This window comes from Spodoptera frugiperda, chromosome 8, assembly GCF_023101765.2.
Source record: "Spodoptera frugiperda isolate SF20-4 chromosome 8, AGI-APGP_CSIRO_Sfru_2.0, whole genome shotgun sequence".
NCBI lineage: Eukaryota > Metazoa > Arthropoda > Insecta > Lepidoptera > Noctuidae > Spodoptera > Spodoptera frugiperda.
This window is the reverse complement of record NC_064219.1, coordinates 6,672,389-6,691,673: the sequence shown is the minus strand read 5'-3', so window position 1 is coordinate 6,691,673 and position 19,285 is coordinate 6,672,389. Positions and strand designations below refer to the sequence as shown.

General features: G+C 35.9%; 2 protein-coding genes across 5 annotated transcripts; one reads left to right on the top strand and one right to left on the bottom strand.

The window, feature by feature from the left end:
* Window positions 1–270: 270 nt before the first annotated feature.
* Window positions 271–2,683, top strand: LOC126910938 (cyclin-dependent kinase 20). Its single transcript, XM_050695420.1, has 6 exons — window positions 271–578; window positions 983–1,171; window positions 1,444–1,565; window positions 1,877–1,991; window positions 2,152–2,379; window positions 2,503–2,683. The coding sequence occupies exons 1-6, from the start codon at window positions 381–383 to the stop codon at window positions 2,587–2,589; spliced, it is 939 nt and encodes a 312-aa protein (XP_050551377.1). The 5' UTR covers window positions 271–380; the 3' UTR covers window positions 2,590–2,683.
* Window positions 2,628–18,007, bottom strand: LOC118275629 (transcriptional adapter 2B). 4 transcript variants are annotated; one of them, XM_035593657.2, is made up of 10 exons: window positions 17,805–18,007; window positions 17,652–17,711; window positions 17,369–17,510; window positions 16,227–16,444; window positions 15,448–15,520; window positions 15,047–15,200; window positions 13,783–14,005; window positions 9,690–9,763; window positions 8,040–8,181; window positions 2,628–6,636 (listed from the first exon to the last, which is right to left on the bottom strand). In XM_035593657.2, exons 1-10 carry the CDS (start codon window positions 17,913–17,915, stop codon window positions 6,496–6,498), a joined length of 1,338 nt encoding a protein of 445 aa, XP_035449550.1. In that variant the 5' UTR covers window positions 17,916–18,007; the 3' UTR covers window positions 2,628–6,495. The 4 variants fall into 4 exon arrangements, with proteins under 4 accessions (XP_035449550.1, XP_035449552.1, XP_035449553.1 ...); XM_035593659.2 differs by having other exon boundaries at window positions 13,801–14,005; window positions 17,805–18,006; XM_035593660.2 differs by having other exon boundaries at window positions 6,488–6,636; window positions 9,690–9,758.
* Between the last annotated feature and the right edge of the window lie 1,278 nt (window positions 18,008–19,285).

Here is a 19,285-nt window from a genome sequence, read left to right as displayed (position 1 = left end):
CCCGCTACTATGACTGCTGAGTATGGGTTGCGATTCTCAAGTAGGGTGAAGAATTATTTTTCGGGATTTTCGAGAATTCTCGTAGTGGCAGTGACTGGCGTATGGCGCCTGTGGCATTTGTGATATAAGGGTCACCCTAAATACATGGAAGTAGGACTCATAACATGATTGGGCTGGAAACTCTTTGCTTCCATCAACTTTGTGCCCAATCCTGTCGACCCCCTTCAAATAAAAGGCATCAACATCAACCCAACTGTCAATGTGTTACCATAGCAACGACAATCAACACATCAATCGTGTTTGTTTTGTAAATGTCAACATTTTGCTCTTGGAGGGCAAGAATTCTTTAATTTCAATTTATAAATGTATATTTAAATAAAATGGATAATGATGTAACGAATTATACGGTGATTGGCCGAATTGGTGAGGGGGCTCATGGGTTAGTTTTCAAGGCAAAGCACATACCGACTGGCCGTGAGGTAGCTCTCAAAAAGATCTTGATAAAAAACCTCGAGGATGGGATTCCAGTGAACGTGATGAGAGAAATAAAAGCACTGCAGTTGCTTAGATGCAAATATGTAAGTTGTATTCTAGAGTGAATAGGCTCTTAATAAACTAGTGCACCTCACCATCAACGATTACATCACTACTTACCATCAGGTGGGATTGCAGTCAAGCATTAGTTTATATCGAATAAAAAAAAGACAGTTTGACCACTACGATTTAAGCCAACACAAGGCTGCCCACTGCTGAAATGGGCCTCAACCAATGGCGTCTAGTACTAGATCGGTTTAAGTTTATAGCCACAATCATGATGTAAAAAAATCACACTTACCTAATCGACATCCATAGTTATCTATCTGCTGCTTTGCAACGTGTCACAGGTCCGATTCTTGTACTTTGATGTACCTACGAATGTGTGATATGTATGTGAAATAAGGTAGGACAACGTTTTTAAACCGTTTTGTACAATAATCCACAGATTATAAAACTCTACGACATGTTTCCCCGAGGTATGAGTCTGGTTCTAGTCTTGGAGTACATGTGCTCTGGCCTCTGGGATATGCTGCACCACTCACAGCAGGAACTCACCTTGCCCAGAGTCAAAACGTATGCCCAGATGCTGTTGAAAGGCACAAGATATATGCACGCACATTATGTGATGCATAGAGTAAGTTATGATTGCATTTACATAACCTGAAAGAGAAGATAGAATATGCTCATAACAGGCACAATTCTAAAGTCAGTCAAACGTTACTAGGCCCGGGAATCGAATCAAAACCCCAGTTTCGCTTGGAGCTACTCTACCGAGTTACCAACGCGACTTCTTTGGGCTTCTTCAAATTATACGTCACTCAATATAAGATTACGTAACTACATACAAGCTTGTATTTAAACGTAAATAATTGTTAATTACCTATCTAACCATATATATTTTATCAGGATTTAAAACCAGCCAATCTGCTGATTAACCACGAGGGTATATTGAAGATTGCAGACTTGGGTCTCGCACGACTTTACTGGCCTGATGGGGGCAGGCCGTATTCACACCAAGTCGCCACAAGGTACGACTTATATGTTTTTATTATTGCTGTATAATGTACATAACTTGACTAGTTTCAAACCATACTAAGGGCCCATAGACATGAGCAGCATGCGTTAACGTAGGTACTTGAATCATCTCTATGACATTAGCGCCATTATTGGAACGATTAGATAAATTGTAGAATCGAAAGGTGCCAAGAATTTTCTTGGATATGGTTTAACGAAAACCTCTTGACATCCTTGAAATTTAATAGATATCCTTTAGGATTACAGAACATGCAGGCCATTTGAAGGATCCAATTTTTAATGAACAAGGTTTGCTAATTTCCAGATGGTACCGAGCTCCAGAGCTATTGTATGGTGCTAGGTTCTACTCAGAGAAAGTAGACCTGTGGGCTGTCGGTTGCATTCTAGCGGAATTAATTACGAAGCAACCGTTATTTGCAGTAAGTCAATCACTAGTTAACTTTCTTGAAGATTATCCTAGATAACTTCGAAATTCTCAATAATAATTTAATTTTCCAAGGCGATGGCGACCAAAAGCTACACTAGCGCCACTCGCAATGTTTTCAAAACAAATATTAAGGTTTTAGCGTCTTTTTTTAGGGCGAATCAGACATCGAACAGCTGGCAATAGTACTTCAACACCTTGGAACACCGACTGAAGAGACTTGGCCAGGACATTCAGAGCTGCCCGACTTCCACAAGATTACATTTCCAGAATCTTCTCCCACACCCTGGCCAGAACTCCTGCCGGGAGTCGAGCCAGACGCTGTGGACCTTGTGAAATCGTTTATAATGTACGATGCAGACAAGAGGATATCCGCTAAACAGGTACCTACATTTGTTAGTAGGTAAAAGATCGGTTTCTTATTTAGAAATTTACAGGTGCAACTGGCAACGCCCTGTAAATAACAGAGCTACGAACCGAATAGTTCAAATTAATCTTTGTTTCAGGCATTAAGACATCAATGGTTCCACAACCGACCACAGCCGGCTGCCTTACAAGATATGCCAAAACCAGTTATGAACAAATTGAAATAAATACTATACTAGGTCAGGAAAATGAAATAAAACAAAACTTATAATGTATTTACCATTTAATTAAATTATAAATCAGTAATAATTACAATATCAAGTTGTACTTTAAATCTTATGTACATTTGAGCCAAACAGTGAATGCACAGAGATACCCTTAATTAACCGCTAAGAAAATATCTTAAGAAAGGCGACACAGTCAGATACACGAACCAACCACTAGTGACTCATACACTGCCTAATATACCATGCATTACCACACGTTAACTACCCATAAATACGAAAATAATGGTAAAATCATCCACGTTTACTATATGGAAGAATTTATTGCAAGAATTTACAATCATACTAAATCAATAAAATACTTAATTCCTTCGCAGCTCACGATCCCGTAAGTAAGCACACACATTCAATTCAATGATAGGAAATGTTAATCTTAACTACTTTATTTTTTGGAATCATATCGGAGAAACCTAGTTCCGTTAATAAATAAAACTATACTTTTAAATAATAATCATAATAAAATGCAGATAAACATTAAGAGAGATCAAAATTATATAACTTCACAAACATACAACTTTTAAAATCGCGTGGAAGTCTACTAAACTTTCACAATTTTGTCTTTATTTCCATATTATATGAGGGAAAACATTAGCCTTATTTAATGTACGACATTACTATAAATTCAGATTAAATATAGTAACACAAATTATCGATCTAACACAGCCATTGTTACAACTAATCGAAAGTTAAGTAACATTGGACTTCGATGTAGAAATTTATTATACATTTTATTATTTTATTTCACGAAAAACATGACATAAATTGATATTTATCAACAAATATAAGATATCCCAATCACACCGAATAGTTATTTTTTACCAAAAAGTGACAATGACGTCACGTGTTGGCGTACACCTCATCTTTTTTAAATCAAAACACACTAAATAGCTTCTACCACATTTATTATAGTGCAACTAGTAAACTATTGTAGGTGTCTAAACATTTACTAGTCGCTACTTTTCGTTACATACTAGACAAAGCTCCCTAATAAGGTGAGCAGAGGTATTACCAGATTGCAATAGTACCAAAACGATTTTAATACCAACTAATAAAGTCCAAAATAATTTGACAAAGTACGAACGAGTGATGTGACAGAATATAGTGTGTTTTGACAGTTATTGAAGTATCATTTGCTTCGCTAAAATAAACCTTATTACTACTTTGGTTAGTGTCACAAGGAGCCATCAGGTACTCTATGTGTTACACACCGTAACGGAATACTATTGTGCTGTATTTAAATGTAGATATTTACTTACTATAACTAGGAATTAGCTAACAGTATGGTACCTTCGGACACATACAAAGTTGCAATGCAACAAATAATTAACTAAAACGCGTATACGTGACGAGAAGGTTGCGCCATCTGCCTTAAGACACAAGAACTAAATGTGCTCACAAGAACTTTCAACAATATTAGCTATTTTGAATTCTACAGCGTATAAGATAAAGGATATAAAAGACTGCACCATATATACATATTTGGTTTCGCAAATATCATTTTGCTTAATACCTTTATGTGTACAAAATAGAATTCAAATTGGAAGGCGTTTAAAATGGAGTTCAGTATAATAGATTGGCAATATTATTGGGGCTAACAATTGATAAAAAATATCTATTTTTATGTGGAATCATTTTCTATGACAATATGACACGGGCCGATGGCCGTTGGAAGGCTTTCAACAAATGCACATCTCCTTTTAAAACGTTTTAGTAAGCACTAGAGCTCTGGTTTACTCAATCTACGATTACTAGACATTATTGATATTTGCGAAGAATCAACTTTTCTAGTACATATTTATATTTTTTTCACATATTTATATTCACAACACGAAATCATTCGAGATTGCTTTACACTTTCAGTTTAATTTGTACGTTATCTTTTGAAAATGCCTAAACATACAATATACATATTGTCGGCCATCAAAACACAATGCTCTTTATTGCTGTTATTGTTGGGAAAGGCATCGAACACTCAAACAAAGTAACACCCGACTGTACAGGGCAATAAGAACTTAATATGTAAGGGGGAAAGATTGAATTTCGCATATCTAATTTGTAAGGTTGATTTTCGCATATAAATTTTATGTAAAATTTATCATCGTACAATCAGTACAGAATTATAAATTAATCGTAATTAGTCTCCCCCAGACATAATCTACGTATTTTATGGACATTTCTCAGATAAAACTATCAAGTAGCCGTGACATAACGTATAACTTACTGCCGCACTCAAAGACATTTAATGATTACTTAAACTATTCCTTAGTAACGATTTTGTTCAGAAAAATGTTGCTAAGGACTGGGTTAAGTAACCATTAAATGACTCTAAATGTGACGGTTAGCTTTTTAAGTTAGCGTCGTACAGTCGGGTGATAAAAAATAACAATACATATTTACATTGGCATTATTTACAATGCTCTATAAGAGCAGTCTTACATGAGGTTACCTTCGTGCAAAATGATACATTGACAAAAGTGTCAATTTAACTAACTAATAAGAAACAATATTACAACGCATTATGTATTAAAAAGTTATACACATCATGGTATAAGTAATAATAAGAAGAAGTAGATTACTACTTTTGAAACAAGTTCAATACACATTTCCTAAACACTGCAGTTCGTACAAGCCCAAAAACTACAGTGGCGCCAACGGAAAATCGCAAGAAACTTTTATGTATTGAATATGCAAGGAAACAATCGAAAAGTAACACGGTAGGAATAGAAAAAATATTATGTATTTTTCTGTATAAGTAATTTAAAAAACTTGTTAATGAACACTAATACCTATAAAACATAACGAGCACCTAGACTGCATAACTTTGAATATACGCAACATCTTACTATAGGCGAGATAAATAGACATTGTATGATTTTGACTGAAATAATGCCGTCTCTTTTACTCATATCGTATTTTATAAAGCAAGATAGAGATGGAAATATACTGTAAACAGCAATATACATAATTCTCGCTTAACATCGCGAAAAGATGAGATTGATGATTGGCTTATGATAGTCATAAAAGGACTTAAAAAAATGACGATGGTTCCCAAGTGTTCAATATGTCAATTTCATAAAAATGTCTATCCATATCGACTTAAATGTCTCCTATGAAAATTTCAACAAGTGCTTAGAGATATAAGTATGAAACAATAGTTATAGCTATGAATACGACAGAAATTCCTGTTTCACAACCAATGTATGACTGTATTAACTTTGTACATTTATAAGTCGCTTTAAGCGCGCCATCAAAGGAACAATGAAGGATTTAATATGCGCTATAAAAGGCTTGTTTAGTTACTGTAACAGTATTATATCAACACCTATAATATATCTAGCGATCTATCAGTGCATTGCTAGACTTCAACTAGTTACGTGTTCAAACTATAACAAACACTAGACTTAATTCGATGACCTGTCGTTAAGAATTGGAGGGAGATAACAAGAGATTACATAGTAGAAAATCAACGGTTATAACACCTATTCAATAAATATTGTTGGAATTTATGCCCGAAATTAATAATACAGTCTTTAAGGTTTTTGTTTCGACACTTCGGGCTGACTATTTGACTAGTATTTTGAGACCCTGGTGCGAGGTTTCTACATTCGTTCGATCGAAACGTTACTTTATTTAGCTCTCTGATTGGTTGGTTAATTGGAGCTGGCCAATCAGAGGGCCGAAAAGCATAAACGTGTCAATAGCGTAAACGTAAAGCAAACTCGCACTAGATCCTCTGGTCGGATTAAAGTACTGAATTATCAATTTCGGGCATCAACCTCAAAGGGACGAAGTGATTAGACAGCGCGCTAAATGTGTAAGTCGTACGTGGTTGAGAAACAGGGTGTTGGTTTAGTTACGTATCCACCCGGCGGAGTGCAGGTAGTGTCGCACGGCGATGTCCACGTCGGCGTCGGCGGCCGCCGGCCGGCGCAGCAACACTCCCTTCATCGTCACGTACTGCGCCGGCGGCAGGCTCAGCGCAGAACACAGCTGTGTAAACACCATGTACGTGTTAATAGCAATAGTATCATTGCTACATAATGAAAACTATTTAACATATTCAGTGCCACCAACACGCCCAGAAATTCCACGTAAATTTAATTCCAGAACCGTAGAGTCTTTAGTCTTCAGTATTATTTTAAGCAGAAAATACACCATGCATTTTGAAAAGAAAGAGCAAAAACATTAAACTCGCTGGGTGAGTCTACGACACTGGAATAAAATTTGCATGGACTCTCTGGGCGTGTCGTTGGCACTGAATGTGTTAAGGTTTGCTATTGATGACTTGGGCTGGTCTATGTAGTTTGGAGATACGATGTGGCAATGTATTTATAGAAAATAGCTTTTATTTCTATTGCAACAGTCGTATTACCCAGCACTGAGTTTTAATTAAAGATCATAGTAATAAAAAATCATCATAGTAGATTCATGCTAAAGGATTCTGCCTAACACACATGAGTTTAATATTTTATGTGTGGTGTAGAACCTTTTCAATAATCTTGACATGACACATGACTCATAAATTACTTAATACAGCTGCTAGGTCAAAAAATAAAAACACAATGCAATCAATATAACTATTGTTTGAACGAAAGAACAAACATTATTACGTCAACACAATGTATGTGTGCAAGTATTTACATATACTTAATGCATATGTTTAAATTCAGTAGGTAAATGTATTATAACATTGAACATTGTAAATTATTTCCAGTCAATTTGAGTTCAATGTTTTAACCGTGAAAACTTGCTAGTCAAGGACTTTCTTAAATACACACACAGACGACCGTGTGGCCCAGACCAATATTATAATAAACCTAAAATGTTTTTTATATCCCAAATGCGTAGATACCCATATTAAATACAACACCGGGTTAGAGATTGCAGCAAAAAAGATCAGATTTATCAGAGAGCGCTGTTGCCCTATCTGTATTAGATAATGTAGTCCCGTAAGCTAAACTGCTGCAGACTACATATTAGGTTACCGGGGCGCCGGCTCGAAAAGCAGGAGCAAGAACGGGGTAGTTTTTAATCAGTAAGAGTCTTCCCTCTCGCCTCGCCAAAGGCGGGAGAAGTCATTGAATGATCCCCCCTCAAAAAAGTAAGCATATTTAAAAATAGAATAAATTAAAATTATTATCAAATTTTAAAATTTAATAATAATATGGAGGGACTGGAACAATCTGCCTGCTGCTGTTTTTCCATCCGATTACAATGTGGGTGTCTTCAAGTCTAGAGTGAATAGGCTCTTAAGAAACTAGTGCGCCTCACCATCAACGATTCTAACTACTCACCATCAGGTGGGATTGTAGTCATTAGTTTTTATCGAATAAAAAAAAAATAGATAGGTTATCGGAATTAGCCGTTATTGTTTCTAGTTGCTAAGAACGTACCTGTATTTCATTATTGGTCAGCAGATGCCTCGAGCATGCGCCGTTGCTGTTGCTGCATGAGCTCTTTTTGGAGCATCCACATGCGGTACTTCCGTCCCGTGTGCACCTTGGGCTGGTGGAACTTGAGCCGCTTTCTCCGTCTCTGTGTAACAATTGGGTAGTATCCTCGGTCAAAAATAAATTATTACAACTTTTCAATACAATAAAATATTAAAAAATAATCACACTTTCATTCATAAATTTGATGATCTATTTAATTTTCGATTTTTTCTAGCTCAATTTCTAGACATAAGTCTGCTATTTGACGTCAACTTATGACGTCATAACGCACTATTTCATACAACAAAGTTCATAGAAAATATCGTTTTTGACGTTTCGAAAAAAGTATTGAATTTGACTAGTAGGAAACTAGCCTATTGCATGCAATCATTTCAAGTTCAAGAACTAAATAACCTTGACTGCACAGTGTAGCGTGTTCCACAAATTGTTGTTTCGGGTCTGGGCGTGTGTATGTGAAGTTGTGTTTGTGAACGCACCCACGACACCGGAGAAAATCCTAGTGTGAGACGGATAATGTTTTCAAAAAGAAAAAAATACCCATATCGACTCGATCATGATAACGAGGCACAGTTGTAACTAGTAGCACATTAGGAGATACAACATTATGCTACTTATATCTAAAGTTTCCAAGCAGAGGGCGCGATAGGCGCGAAACGCTACTCATGAATATGAGCCTCTAGCATGGCTTGAAACTAATCGAGTTCCTCGTCCAACAGTTACGTGAGTAAGCCGATAACATAATAATTAATTTTCCTAACGTCATCATCATCAGCAAAAACCTATAAATAGGCCACTGCTGACCAAAGGCCTCTTCTCACACGGGTGAGGATTTCTTACCTTGTAATATAACTTAATTCTACTTCACGAATTGATCGATTCTTCTTTCTTTCTTTAGTTCTTTACATTGTTTTTTAGTATGTACTATGTACCTATATTAGAGTCTTAACTTACATGTTTAAGGAAAAACTAATAATATAGCATTGTTATTTTCCTGTCATAAGATTTAGTGCTTAAACAACATTGGAATTTATCCTAGAACAGCAAGCGACTTGCTTACAAATAGAAGGTAAATAACCTAATACCTATATGCTAAATTAAAAAAATATGATTGTGTTGTTGGCTTGTCCACTTATCAAGAAAGGCTATATAAGCTACGAGGGCTTAGTACGAGTTTGTTTTACGCTTAACACGATCGAAATGAGACCGTGTTCAGCACTTTGATTGGCCAACTCCAATGAACTAACCAATCAGAGCGACGAAAACGATTCGTTAAATGAAGAGCAAACTCGTACGAGGTCCTCAGAGTAGCGGGTGAAACCACGCGGGAGTATTTTTTATGTTATTTTTTTTTTATAAGTAAGTTTTTAATCTATACTAATCTATACTAATATTATAAAGCTGAAGAGTTTGTTTGTTTGAACGCGCTAATCTCCGGAACTACTGGTCCGATTTGAATAATTCTTTTTGTATTGGGTAGTGCTTTTATCGAGGAAGGCTATAGGCTATAAAACATTACGCTATGACAAATAGGAGTCAAGCAGAGCGGGTGAAACCGCGCGGAAGTAGCTAGTTTTCTATATGGATACTGACCTTTTTCTTTGCGGCTGCGTGCTGTTCTGCGTTTGCTCTTTTGTCTGATTGGTTTCCAGGCACCCACTGCTGCCCTGGCGAATACAATAGTTATACGGGATCAAACCCAAAACTACACGGTACAATCAATCGCCTACGGACATTTGTCTATGTTAAATTGTATGTTTGTAAACGCGCCCACGACACAGGAGAATATCCTAGTGTGCGGTAACGTTCAAAAAAAGAAAAATAAAATTTCGTATATTTTCATAATATGTATAAATGGTACGAGAGCTAGCAACGTCGAAAAAACAAGCATTTCAAGAAGGCCAGTTTTTAGATATAGTATGTCTCTCAGTCTCCCAGATATCATACGGGCTATCTGGCACCTGGTGGTGGTTGCGTTCACCAGTGCGCATCGCATTTGTACATGTAAAATTTCAATTTTTCAAACCATTTTAAGAAGTTATTTTTTATTATTATTATTTTTATTGAACTTATAGTAACATGAATCTCTTATTGCCAGGCATTTTTCATGTTGTTTAAGGTCTGCCAGGCGCCAATTTTGAATTAAAAAAAAAAATTTTTCAAATCATTTTAGTATGGCTGAAATTTTAGTATGATGTTATTTAAGTAAGAAAAGACCCAAAATTAATTTGCCAAGCAGTTATTCGGTTGTTAACCTTCAGCCAGACCGATCTAAAACTGAAAAATGATGTAGTATCATTTCGCTTGGTCTAGAAATATTTGTCGAACGAATTACAGAGAAAGGGATTAAACAACCGGCCAAGTGCGAGTCGGACTCGCCCATGAAGGGTTCCGTAGCAGCAAGTAGACGACTAAATAAAAAAGTTTTAAAATAACTTGGTTTTACATAGTGTTTTTATGAACGACAAAGTTATATTTGTGGTTTTGGAAAATGTTTTATTTCTTAAAAACTAATAATGATATCTCATTCAAACCAATTTTAGTTGAAACATTTTATTGAAATGTATATATGCATATATATTTTTTTTTATTTCCTCACTCTCTTATTTTAAAAGTTAGAGGGGGTACACTCATTTTTCCACTTTGGAAGCGTCTTACTTTCAAACGATTGATTTTGACGAAAAATGGCTTTAGAAACCTTAATGTCTTTTTTAAAGACCTATCCATAGACACCCATCACGGATATGTTAGCTGTTTTTTTTTTTTAAATCAGCTCCATGTATGGAGTGGCCCCCTTAAATTTTTAAATTTATTAATTTTTATTCAAAATTCGAATTGCAGTTACCGAAATACATCAACCTACAAAGTTCCTCGTCAAACAGTTACGTGAGTAAGCCGATAACATAATAATTAACCTTAATTTTCATGTAACCATTCAATTTTATGTTTATTTTTATACTTGAGATATCTTAATTTTGTACAAAAATAAATCAGTATTTTGATACCGTATTAATTTATGAATTAATTTGATAGTTTTTAGGGTTCCGTAGCCAAATGGCAAAAAACGGAACCCTTATAGATTCATCATGTCTGTCTGTCTGTCTGTCTGTCCTACATAGTTGAAACTTTGTAGGTATGTATTTTGTTGACCGCTATTCGAATTTTGAATAAAAATTAATAAATTTAAACATTAAAGGGGGGCACTCCATACATGGAACTGATTCAAAAAAATTCCGTGATGGGTGTCTATGGATAGGTCTTTAAAAAAGACATAGAGGTTCTTAAAACCATTTTTCGTCAAAATCAACCGTTTGAAAGTTAGACGCTTCCAAAGTGAAAAAATGAGTGTACCCCCCCTCTAACTTTTAAAATAAGAGAGTGAGAAAATTAAAAGAAATATATGCTATACATTTCAATAAAATGTTTCAACTAAAATTGGTTTGAACGAGATACCATTATTAGTTTTTAAGAAATAAAACATTTTCCAAAACCACAAATATAACTTTTTTGTTCATACAAACACTATGTTAAACCAAGTTATTTTACAACTTTTATATTATGTGATCTACTTGCTGTTACGGAACCCTTCATGGGCGAGTCCGACTCGCACTTGGCCGGTTGTTTAATCCCTTTCTCTGTAATTCGTTCGACAAATATTTCTAGACCAAGCGAAATGATACTACATCATTTTTCAGTTTTAGATCGGTCTGGCTGAAGGTTAACAACCGAATAACTGCTTGGCAAATTAATTTTGGGTCTTTTCTTACTTAAATAACATCATACTAAAATTTCAGCCATACTAAAATGATTTGAAAAAATTTTTTTTTTAATTCAAAATTGGCGCCTGGCAGACCTTAAACAACATGAAAAATGCCTGGCAATAAGAGATTCATGTTACTATAAGTTCAATAAAAATAATAATAATAAAAAATAACTTCTTAAAATGGTTTGAAAAATTGAAATTTTACCTGTACAAATGCGATGCGCACTGGTGAACGCAACCACCACCAGGTGCCAGATAGCCCGTATGATGTCTGGGAGACTGAGAGACATACTATATCTAAAAACTGGCCTTCTTGAAATGCTCTCTCAAAAACGTTGCCAGCGCTTATACTAATAGTCTTTACTTGACTTTATACATGTATCATTATGTATCATGAACATTGACAAATAACTTTTTGTTGCAATCCATAATATTTGAATTGAAATCGGTTATAGTCAAACCAACAAGGATTTGTTTGAAGATAAGAAATTGTTTCCAGATGTTGATATTTACCAAGGTCTGGAAATATTTAAAAAGATTACTGAGAGACTGGATTGGAAAGGGTTTCGTTTGCCTGTAAGAAGTCTGGAATTTGACAACAGGCTAACCTCCTATTACATGAGACTAATAACATAACTGATGAAAAGTGGGTAATACATATATTCTTTATAAATGTACTTTAGATTACTCCTTTTCCTAAAAGGCGATGTTATAATTGAAATATCCACTATACCCTCCACAAAAACAAAGCAAAATATCATGTCCATACAACAACCAAATTCAGTACCCTTAGTACAACTTTGCTTTACGTTGAACGTAAATAAAAGGGAAACGCGGCGCTCTGATTGGCCGGCGCGAATGAACCAACCAATCAGAGCGCCGAACGCGCTCTCGTTTCGTTTTCGTTCAACGTAAAGCAAACTCGTACTAAGGGTCTAGTAAAACCACGTCATTATATTATGTAGAAGCCACGTGCAATATTACTTGAATAATAGTACATAGACTATAGATAGGTATAATTATATTATTTATTTTATACCGTACACTCTTCTAGGCTACAAGTCATGCAAAACCGGGAACACACCACAACACATTGGAAGCACATTGCGTAAGCGTCAATGTATGGAATTCAGGGCCGCATTTAGACTTTACACAAGAAGTTATGCGAATACAAATGCGGCCCTGGTTCGATGTGGAATGTATGAATTTCTATTATTTTTGTCACATTTAAAACAGTGAAGGTTTTGATGCAATTATTGAAAAAGAAAACCAAAATGAAAATTGTTTTATATGTTGATTCCTTCATTAAATACGAAATTTTAAATATTTTTTAACGTTATAATGAGTCAAACAGTTAGGAACTATGACATGACGTGACGTATGGACGTGTGTGCAGTGATGGATTAAGCATGCGGGGGACCCAGAGCAATAATTCATATCGTAGAATTTTAGATTTCGAATTTTCATTGAAATGCGAAGCATGGGGTACTTCGTAAACACAGGTCCCATTTCGATCGGACCCAGGTTGAAGAAAACCCTATTTTGTCAGGCCCCTTTAGACCAATATATGTTTAGCGCGGGTACTGTAACATGTGTAATCCGTCACTGTGTGTGTAGCGTAAAACGGGGTGAATAGGGATCGAGAGGTGAATAGGGACAGAAGAGAGGTGAATAGGTATAGGGAAATTCATCATAATATAAGTTTTTAAACTGACATGGTCACTAACACTATTATTAGAACTTATAACGGGATATTTATCGGAAACTCGATAAAATGAATAAACATGGTAAATATCCCGTTATAAGTTCTAATAAAATTCTTCATAGTATCTATTCCTATTCCTAGTCCCTATTCACCTCTCGATCCGTATTCAGCCCGTGTTAGTGTAGTGTAAGTATATGGGTAGCTTAGCTCGGCTGTACCAGCAGGCGGGGTCTCACGTGTGGCGGCGCGTGGCGGCGGATGGCGGCGTGCTGGTCGTAGTGGGCGCACTCCTCGGCGCGCGTGACGCCGGCCAGGCGGTAGCGGTGCAGCTCGGCCAGGCGCACGCGCAGCTCGCGCTCGCGCCACAGCCCCGCCACCACGCCCAGCTGCTCGCCGCGCCCGTAGAACTGCGCCGTCCAACGCACGCGCTCCGTGAACTCTCTGCACATAAGTTAATACTACATTAACACCTTGAATGTCACACAAAAATCGTGGGAGGTAAATCCTCTATCAACGTTTGTTATGGTAAATAAAAAATAAATAAAAATGTTTATTGCAGAAACTTTTACCACTATTACAGTTACAATAATAACATAGAGACCTCCTTTTAAGTAAATGGTAAACGGGGTGGAAGTTGTGTTAAACATGTGTCTAGTTTCCAGAAACATTTTAATTTTTTGTACCAGTCTACAGAAAACTTCTATACTTATAAATCTTTAAATAAATTGTGATTAACAAGCAATAATCCTAGACATTGAATTATAATTAAGCCTCATCTTCATCAATTATTGCTAAAACTTAGTAAAACTACATATTGTAGCGGTAATTTAGAAGTGCAAAAATATGACATAATATTAACTTTGTTTGCAAAATGCACAGTACGAAACAATATGAATCATATGACCTAATAACAAAGGTCAGAACTCAGTAATAATAACATGTTTTTTCTTTCACATAAATTATGCAGCCTGTGTATCGTAGGTATTATAATGAGGAAAGATTTTATTTATTTGTTTGTGGTACTACAAATCTGAGCTGTGCCAATACTGAACCAATTTGAGCAAATCTTTTGCTATACTTATGACAGTTTATTTACTATGTAAGGATCAGACAGCGTAGTTTAATAGAGTTGTTTTATTTTTATTTTTTTATGTTTTACATTATTTGATTAGGACTTCGTAGGAAAAAAAAGTGCAGGCGAAGTTTGTCAAATTTTCTTAAGTGGAACAGAAGGATGAGACATGTAACCTTAATTGTTATTCAAGTTCAAATATTAATCATCAAACTATTTTACCTAATCCAATACTTGATTAAAAAAATGTTTAATTATAAAAAATTATCGCCAAAACCGCGAAGGTGTGCCAAAACCTCATGCAATTTCTTATTTTGAGGTTCGCCCGGTGTTGGCGACAAAATGTACTCTTACACATGCAATAATGTTTAATGCCATTTTGGCATCTATTTATAACAAGAAATACGTACTTTTTCTCTTTGGCAAGTTTTCCAAGCGTCTTCTGCTTATTCCTCTGGTTGTTGAAGAACACCGACACAAGTTGATAGTCCCTCACCAAGCGCTTTCTCCTGGTCCTTTCTCGCAGCCGTCGAGTGTAAATATCCACTTGTGATAACTTTAGGGCTGGAAATTAAACATATTTTTATAAAATAAGAAGTATTAAAAAGAAGAACTTAATAATATTAGTGTTTCTTCAAAAATAATAAAGTCTTTGTGTAATTGTCACCATTATAAGCCTGTAACCGTCACACAGCTGGGCAAAGTCCAGCAAGGAATAGTAACAGTGAAATAAAAGTTAGTAACTTACAATAAATTATTACATATTGAGGCTGACATTTTTGCTACATAAATGTATAAGTTAATAACTTACCAATATCCAACTCATCATCTTCAGGATTTAGAGATAAAGTTGAAATCAACTGTTCCGCTTCATGATCATGCTCCTGAAAAGGACACAAATAGTTCATATTAACATAACACAGAAACAGATTTGTTTAAACTCAATTTGAATGCACATTTATTGGGATTCTACACGTAGTAGGTATCTAGCTTTTACCCACGGCTTTGTCCTCATGGATAAGACTATCTGCCAATTTCAATAACTGATTTCAATCCAAAATGTTTAGATTAAGATCCATTTTTGACATTAGTTCTATAGAGTTTTTGTCAAAAATGCAGATTGATCGAATGATTTTGGATTAACAGATCTTGGTTATTGAAGATTGGTTCATTAAATGAAACATAAAGAAATAAACAAAATACTTTTTTACATTACAATAACGATACTATAACAGCCATGTAATGACTCATTGCACTAAATGATGAACCAGTTAAGTTTGCTCCGATGTTATAGTAGCCTGATAAAAACTGATATAGTTGCAGCACACTTCACTTAGTACATCCTTTACATTGTGCAAACAAAAAAACATAACCAACGGATTGGCACTAACACATCTACAAATGTATAGAAAAATCTGTACGCTGCATCACATTTTCTAGTTGTTTGTGATACAATGTTTCTCATATCTATGAGCCCTCTGTGTGGCTTGAAACTAGTTGAATTAGAAAATTACCAGAACAAACAGTTATATGATTGATCTTAAAAATAGTTGTATGCAAATATGTGGTAATCTTTAAATGTCAACTTACCCTTTCAAAATCATCTCGGTTTGGCATATATCCTAATTGTGCGGCTTCATCGGTGGTGACTGCGAGGTGTGGGAGACGGGATACTGCACTGGGACCCAGTGGACCTTCATCTTTGTCACCAGTGTTTAAGGAGGGGCGGCTTGTGCTTTCTAAATTACCCCATGTCGCTCTGCCAATACTGCCTTCCAAGTACCTGGTGATATACTCGTCTTTGGCCTCTGAAATAAGTAATTTTCATATTTGACTACATCTACTTTTAAAACAACAACATCTCTTTGAAGGGTTGAGCAGAACTGCACATCACACTAATATTATTATTGTGAAAGTTTGTTTGTTGGGGTGTTTGTATGTTTGTTTATTAATCACGCAGATACTACTGAACAGATTTTAATAAAATTTGGCATAGTTCAGGAATAAAGATGGCAAGAAAAATATCAAAATAGTGTTATCGATTTAGTTTAATCTAAAATAAGAAATAAACTAGTTCTATCAGGGTAAAGCAGCTGAAGCTGCTAGCTAAAACTAGTAACGAGATAATCATCATCATCATCATCATATCAGCCATAAGAAGTCCACTGCTGAACATAGGCCTACCCCACTGACTTTCAGCTAGGCCAGTTCAAAGCAACCAGCATTCCGCGGTTCCCTGCGACCTTAATTAGGTTGTTAACGAAATATTGACTAATATAGACTATAAAGTTTTGAATTTGAGCTTGATTTTTGTGAAAAGTTGTTAGTTCTGTTTGATAAGGAGGCAAGTAACTAATACACCAGTCACAATTCAAGATTCTATGCTTCTATACAGATTTATTCATTGATTGGGCCGGCTGAGCTTATAATTTCTCATAATAAGTTTAAAATTGCCAACCCCAGTGTAATGCTTAAACGTCCATGAGATAAGAGGCTTATGCTCGGTGGTGAGTATTTATAGGCTGTTGATGTCATGTTAAATTATTAGATAAATGAATTGATTCCTTGAATTCTGTATTAAGAAATACCTCTATGCTACTACGGGCAAGAAATACATAACCCTTAAAAAGAACCTTAAGGCATGTTGGAAAGCTTTAAGTGCATTACGTTATAAGGATAGAAATTGTAACACAATATATTTACTTCAATAAATAAGATAAATTAAAACATACCTTCTGGTGTCCGTGTTTCTATGTGTTTAGCTATATCTTCCCAATTTCCAAAACCAAATTGTTCTATTGCGTCTAGTAATCTAACTTCTTCATTTGCAGACCAACTACTTCGTCCCAGGAATATCCCAAATGCTCCAGAGTCCTACAAAAACACCAACAATATTTTATCAAATGTTTAAAAGTTTAAACAACATAAATATTATTATACCACTGTGTACATTTGATCGTATTTATCAAATCTATGAATTGAGATTGATAGACAACTATAAACAAAATAACTTACCATATATTGATAGGAGTGATCATTTTTGTGTGTTCCAATTTCAGCGCCAAGAGAAAAACACTAAAAAAGAGAAGATTTTTGGTTCGTAAGAAATTGACAATTTAAAATTGTGCGCCAAAACTATAAACAAAAATGGCAGCAAAGCAACTCTACCTGCAAACAAATATCAAAATCGACGCATTCCGCGCATTTCACGCGTACACCGTTTATTTCTTCTTGGCAATAGGTACAATTATATTTTGCGTATAAATCTGAAAACGACATGATTGTAAACAGAAAAATAAACAACTATCTAACGACGAACGTTGGCAGGGCTAGTTTGCTACTCACCAGCCATTTTTTTTAATAATGACCATGCGATGTAATGTTGCCAGTAACCATTCCTTATTCTTTCTGTTTGCCTGTGGAGTTGCCAGTATAATTTTGTGTTTTAACTCATGTTTTTTTAGATTAATCTTTTTAATTAGTTGTTATAAACTACTCAAAACTAAATAGGGCCCACCATGTTTTTTTGCTCTAACTTAAAATTGAACCGAAAAATTCAGTTTTCATGAATGTACAAGTTTCAAATGGGCTTTCAGGAATACTGTAAAACAGAAACAATAAAAACTTTGGTTTATTTTGTTTATTTAATCAATAAATTACACTTTTAAGGCAAATTTACAAAAAATAAGGGAAGAACATAATCTTGTAAAGCACTACTATTCTGGGGAAAAGTATGGAGTTTGTTATTTGTTTATAACGAGTGGGCCCTCCTCTGCGCCGTATGCACTCTCTGAGCCTATCTCGGACACTTTCAATCAAGTGTCGTCACGGTTTCTTCCGGTATTTGTTCCCAACAGAGTTTCAGGGTGTTTATGAGTTCCTGCTGGCTTTTCACATTACTGTAATTTTCTTTGAGGCGTCTTTTGAGCTGATCCCATAAATGTTCAATAGGGTTGAGGTCGGGACTCATGGCCGGCCATGGTAAGATGGTGATATTGGCTTCAGAGAGTGCTCTTTGTGTTAGACGAGCTGTGTGTGCTCGAGCTTTATCATGCATAAAGACAAAGTTATTGCCCAATCTTTGTGAAAATGGGATGACATGAGGCCGGACTACTTGCTCGATGTAACTGGAGGCGGTTACGGTACCTTCATTTAGAATTACAGGCTCTGTTTTGGCATATAAGCTAATTCCACCCCATATCATAACACTGGGACCCCCAAAACGGTCTGTTCCATGAATGCAGGGTTCAGAAAAACGTTCCCCTTCTCTTCTCCACACGCGTACCCCTCTATCGACACTGAAAAACTTCACTTTACACTCGTCAGTAAAAAGCACATTCTTCCAGTTGTCCATGGTCCATTCCAAATGCTCGCGAGCGTACCTGAAACGTGCCGCACGATGAGCCCTCGTCAGTTTCAGTCGAATAGCTCGTACTCTGAAGCATTGTCCATCTTCATGAAGCCGATTCCAAATGGTTTGATCGCTGACCCTCGGTCCTGTAGATTGCCGTAGTCGAGTTTGTAAGGTACGAGCGGTTACAGTACGCTCCCGGCGCGCAGTCAATCTTAGGTATCGATCTTCCTGGGCAGTTGTAGACCGAACTCTTCCTGTCCCAGGTCTCCTGGCTACACTTCCCGTCTCCTGAAAC

Coding starts and splice junctions, on each gene's coding strand:
- LOC126910938 (XM_050695420.1), top strand. CDS start 381: ATGGATAATGATGTAACGAATTATACGGTGATTGGCCGAATTGGTGAG. Junction 1,172..1,443: donor CACATTATGTGATGCATAGA/GTAAGTTATGAT, acceptor ATATTTTATCAG/GATTTAAAACCAGCCAATCT. Junction 1,992..2,151: donor CGAAGCAACCGTTATTTGCA/GTAAGTCAATCA, acceptor GTCTTTTTTTAG/GGCGAATCAGACATCGAACA.
- LOC118275629 (XM_035593657.2), bottom strand. CDS start 17,915: ATGTCGTTTTCAGATTTATACGCAAAATATAATTGTACCTATTGCCAA. Junction 17,712..17,804: donor ATTTTGATATTTGTTTGCAG/GTAGAGTTGCTT, acceptor TCTCTTTTTTAG/TGTTTTTCTCTTGGCGCTGA. Junction 15,201..15,447: donor AGATGATGAGTTGGATATTG/GTAAGTTATTAA, acceptor TTTAATTTCCAG/CCCTAAAGTTATCACAAGTG.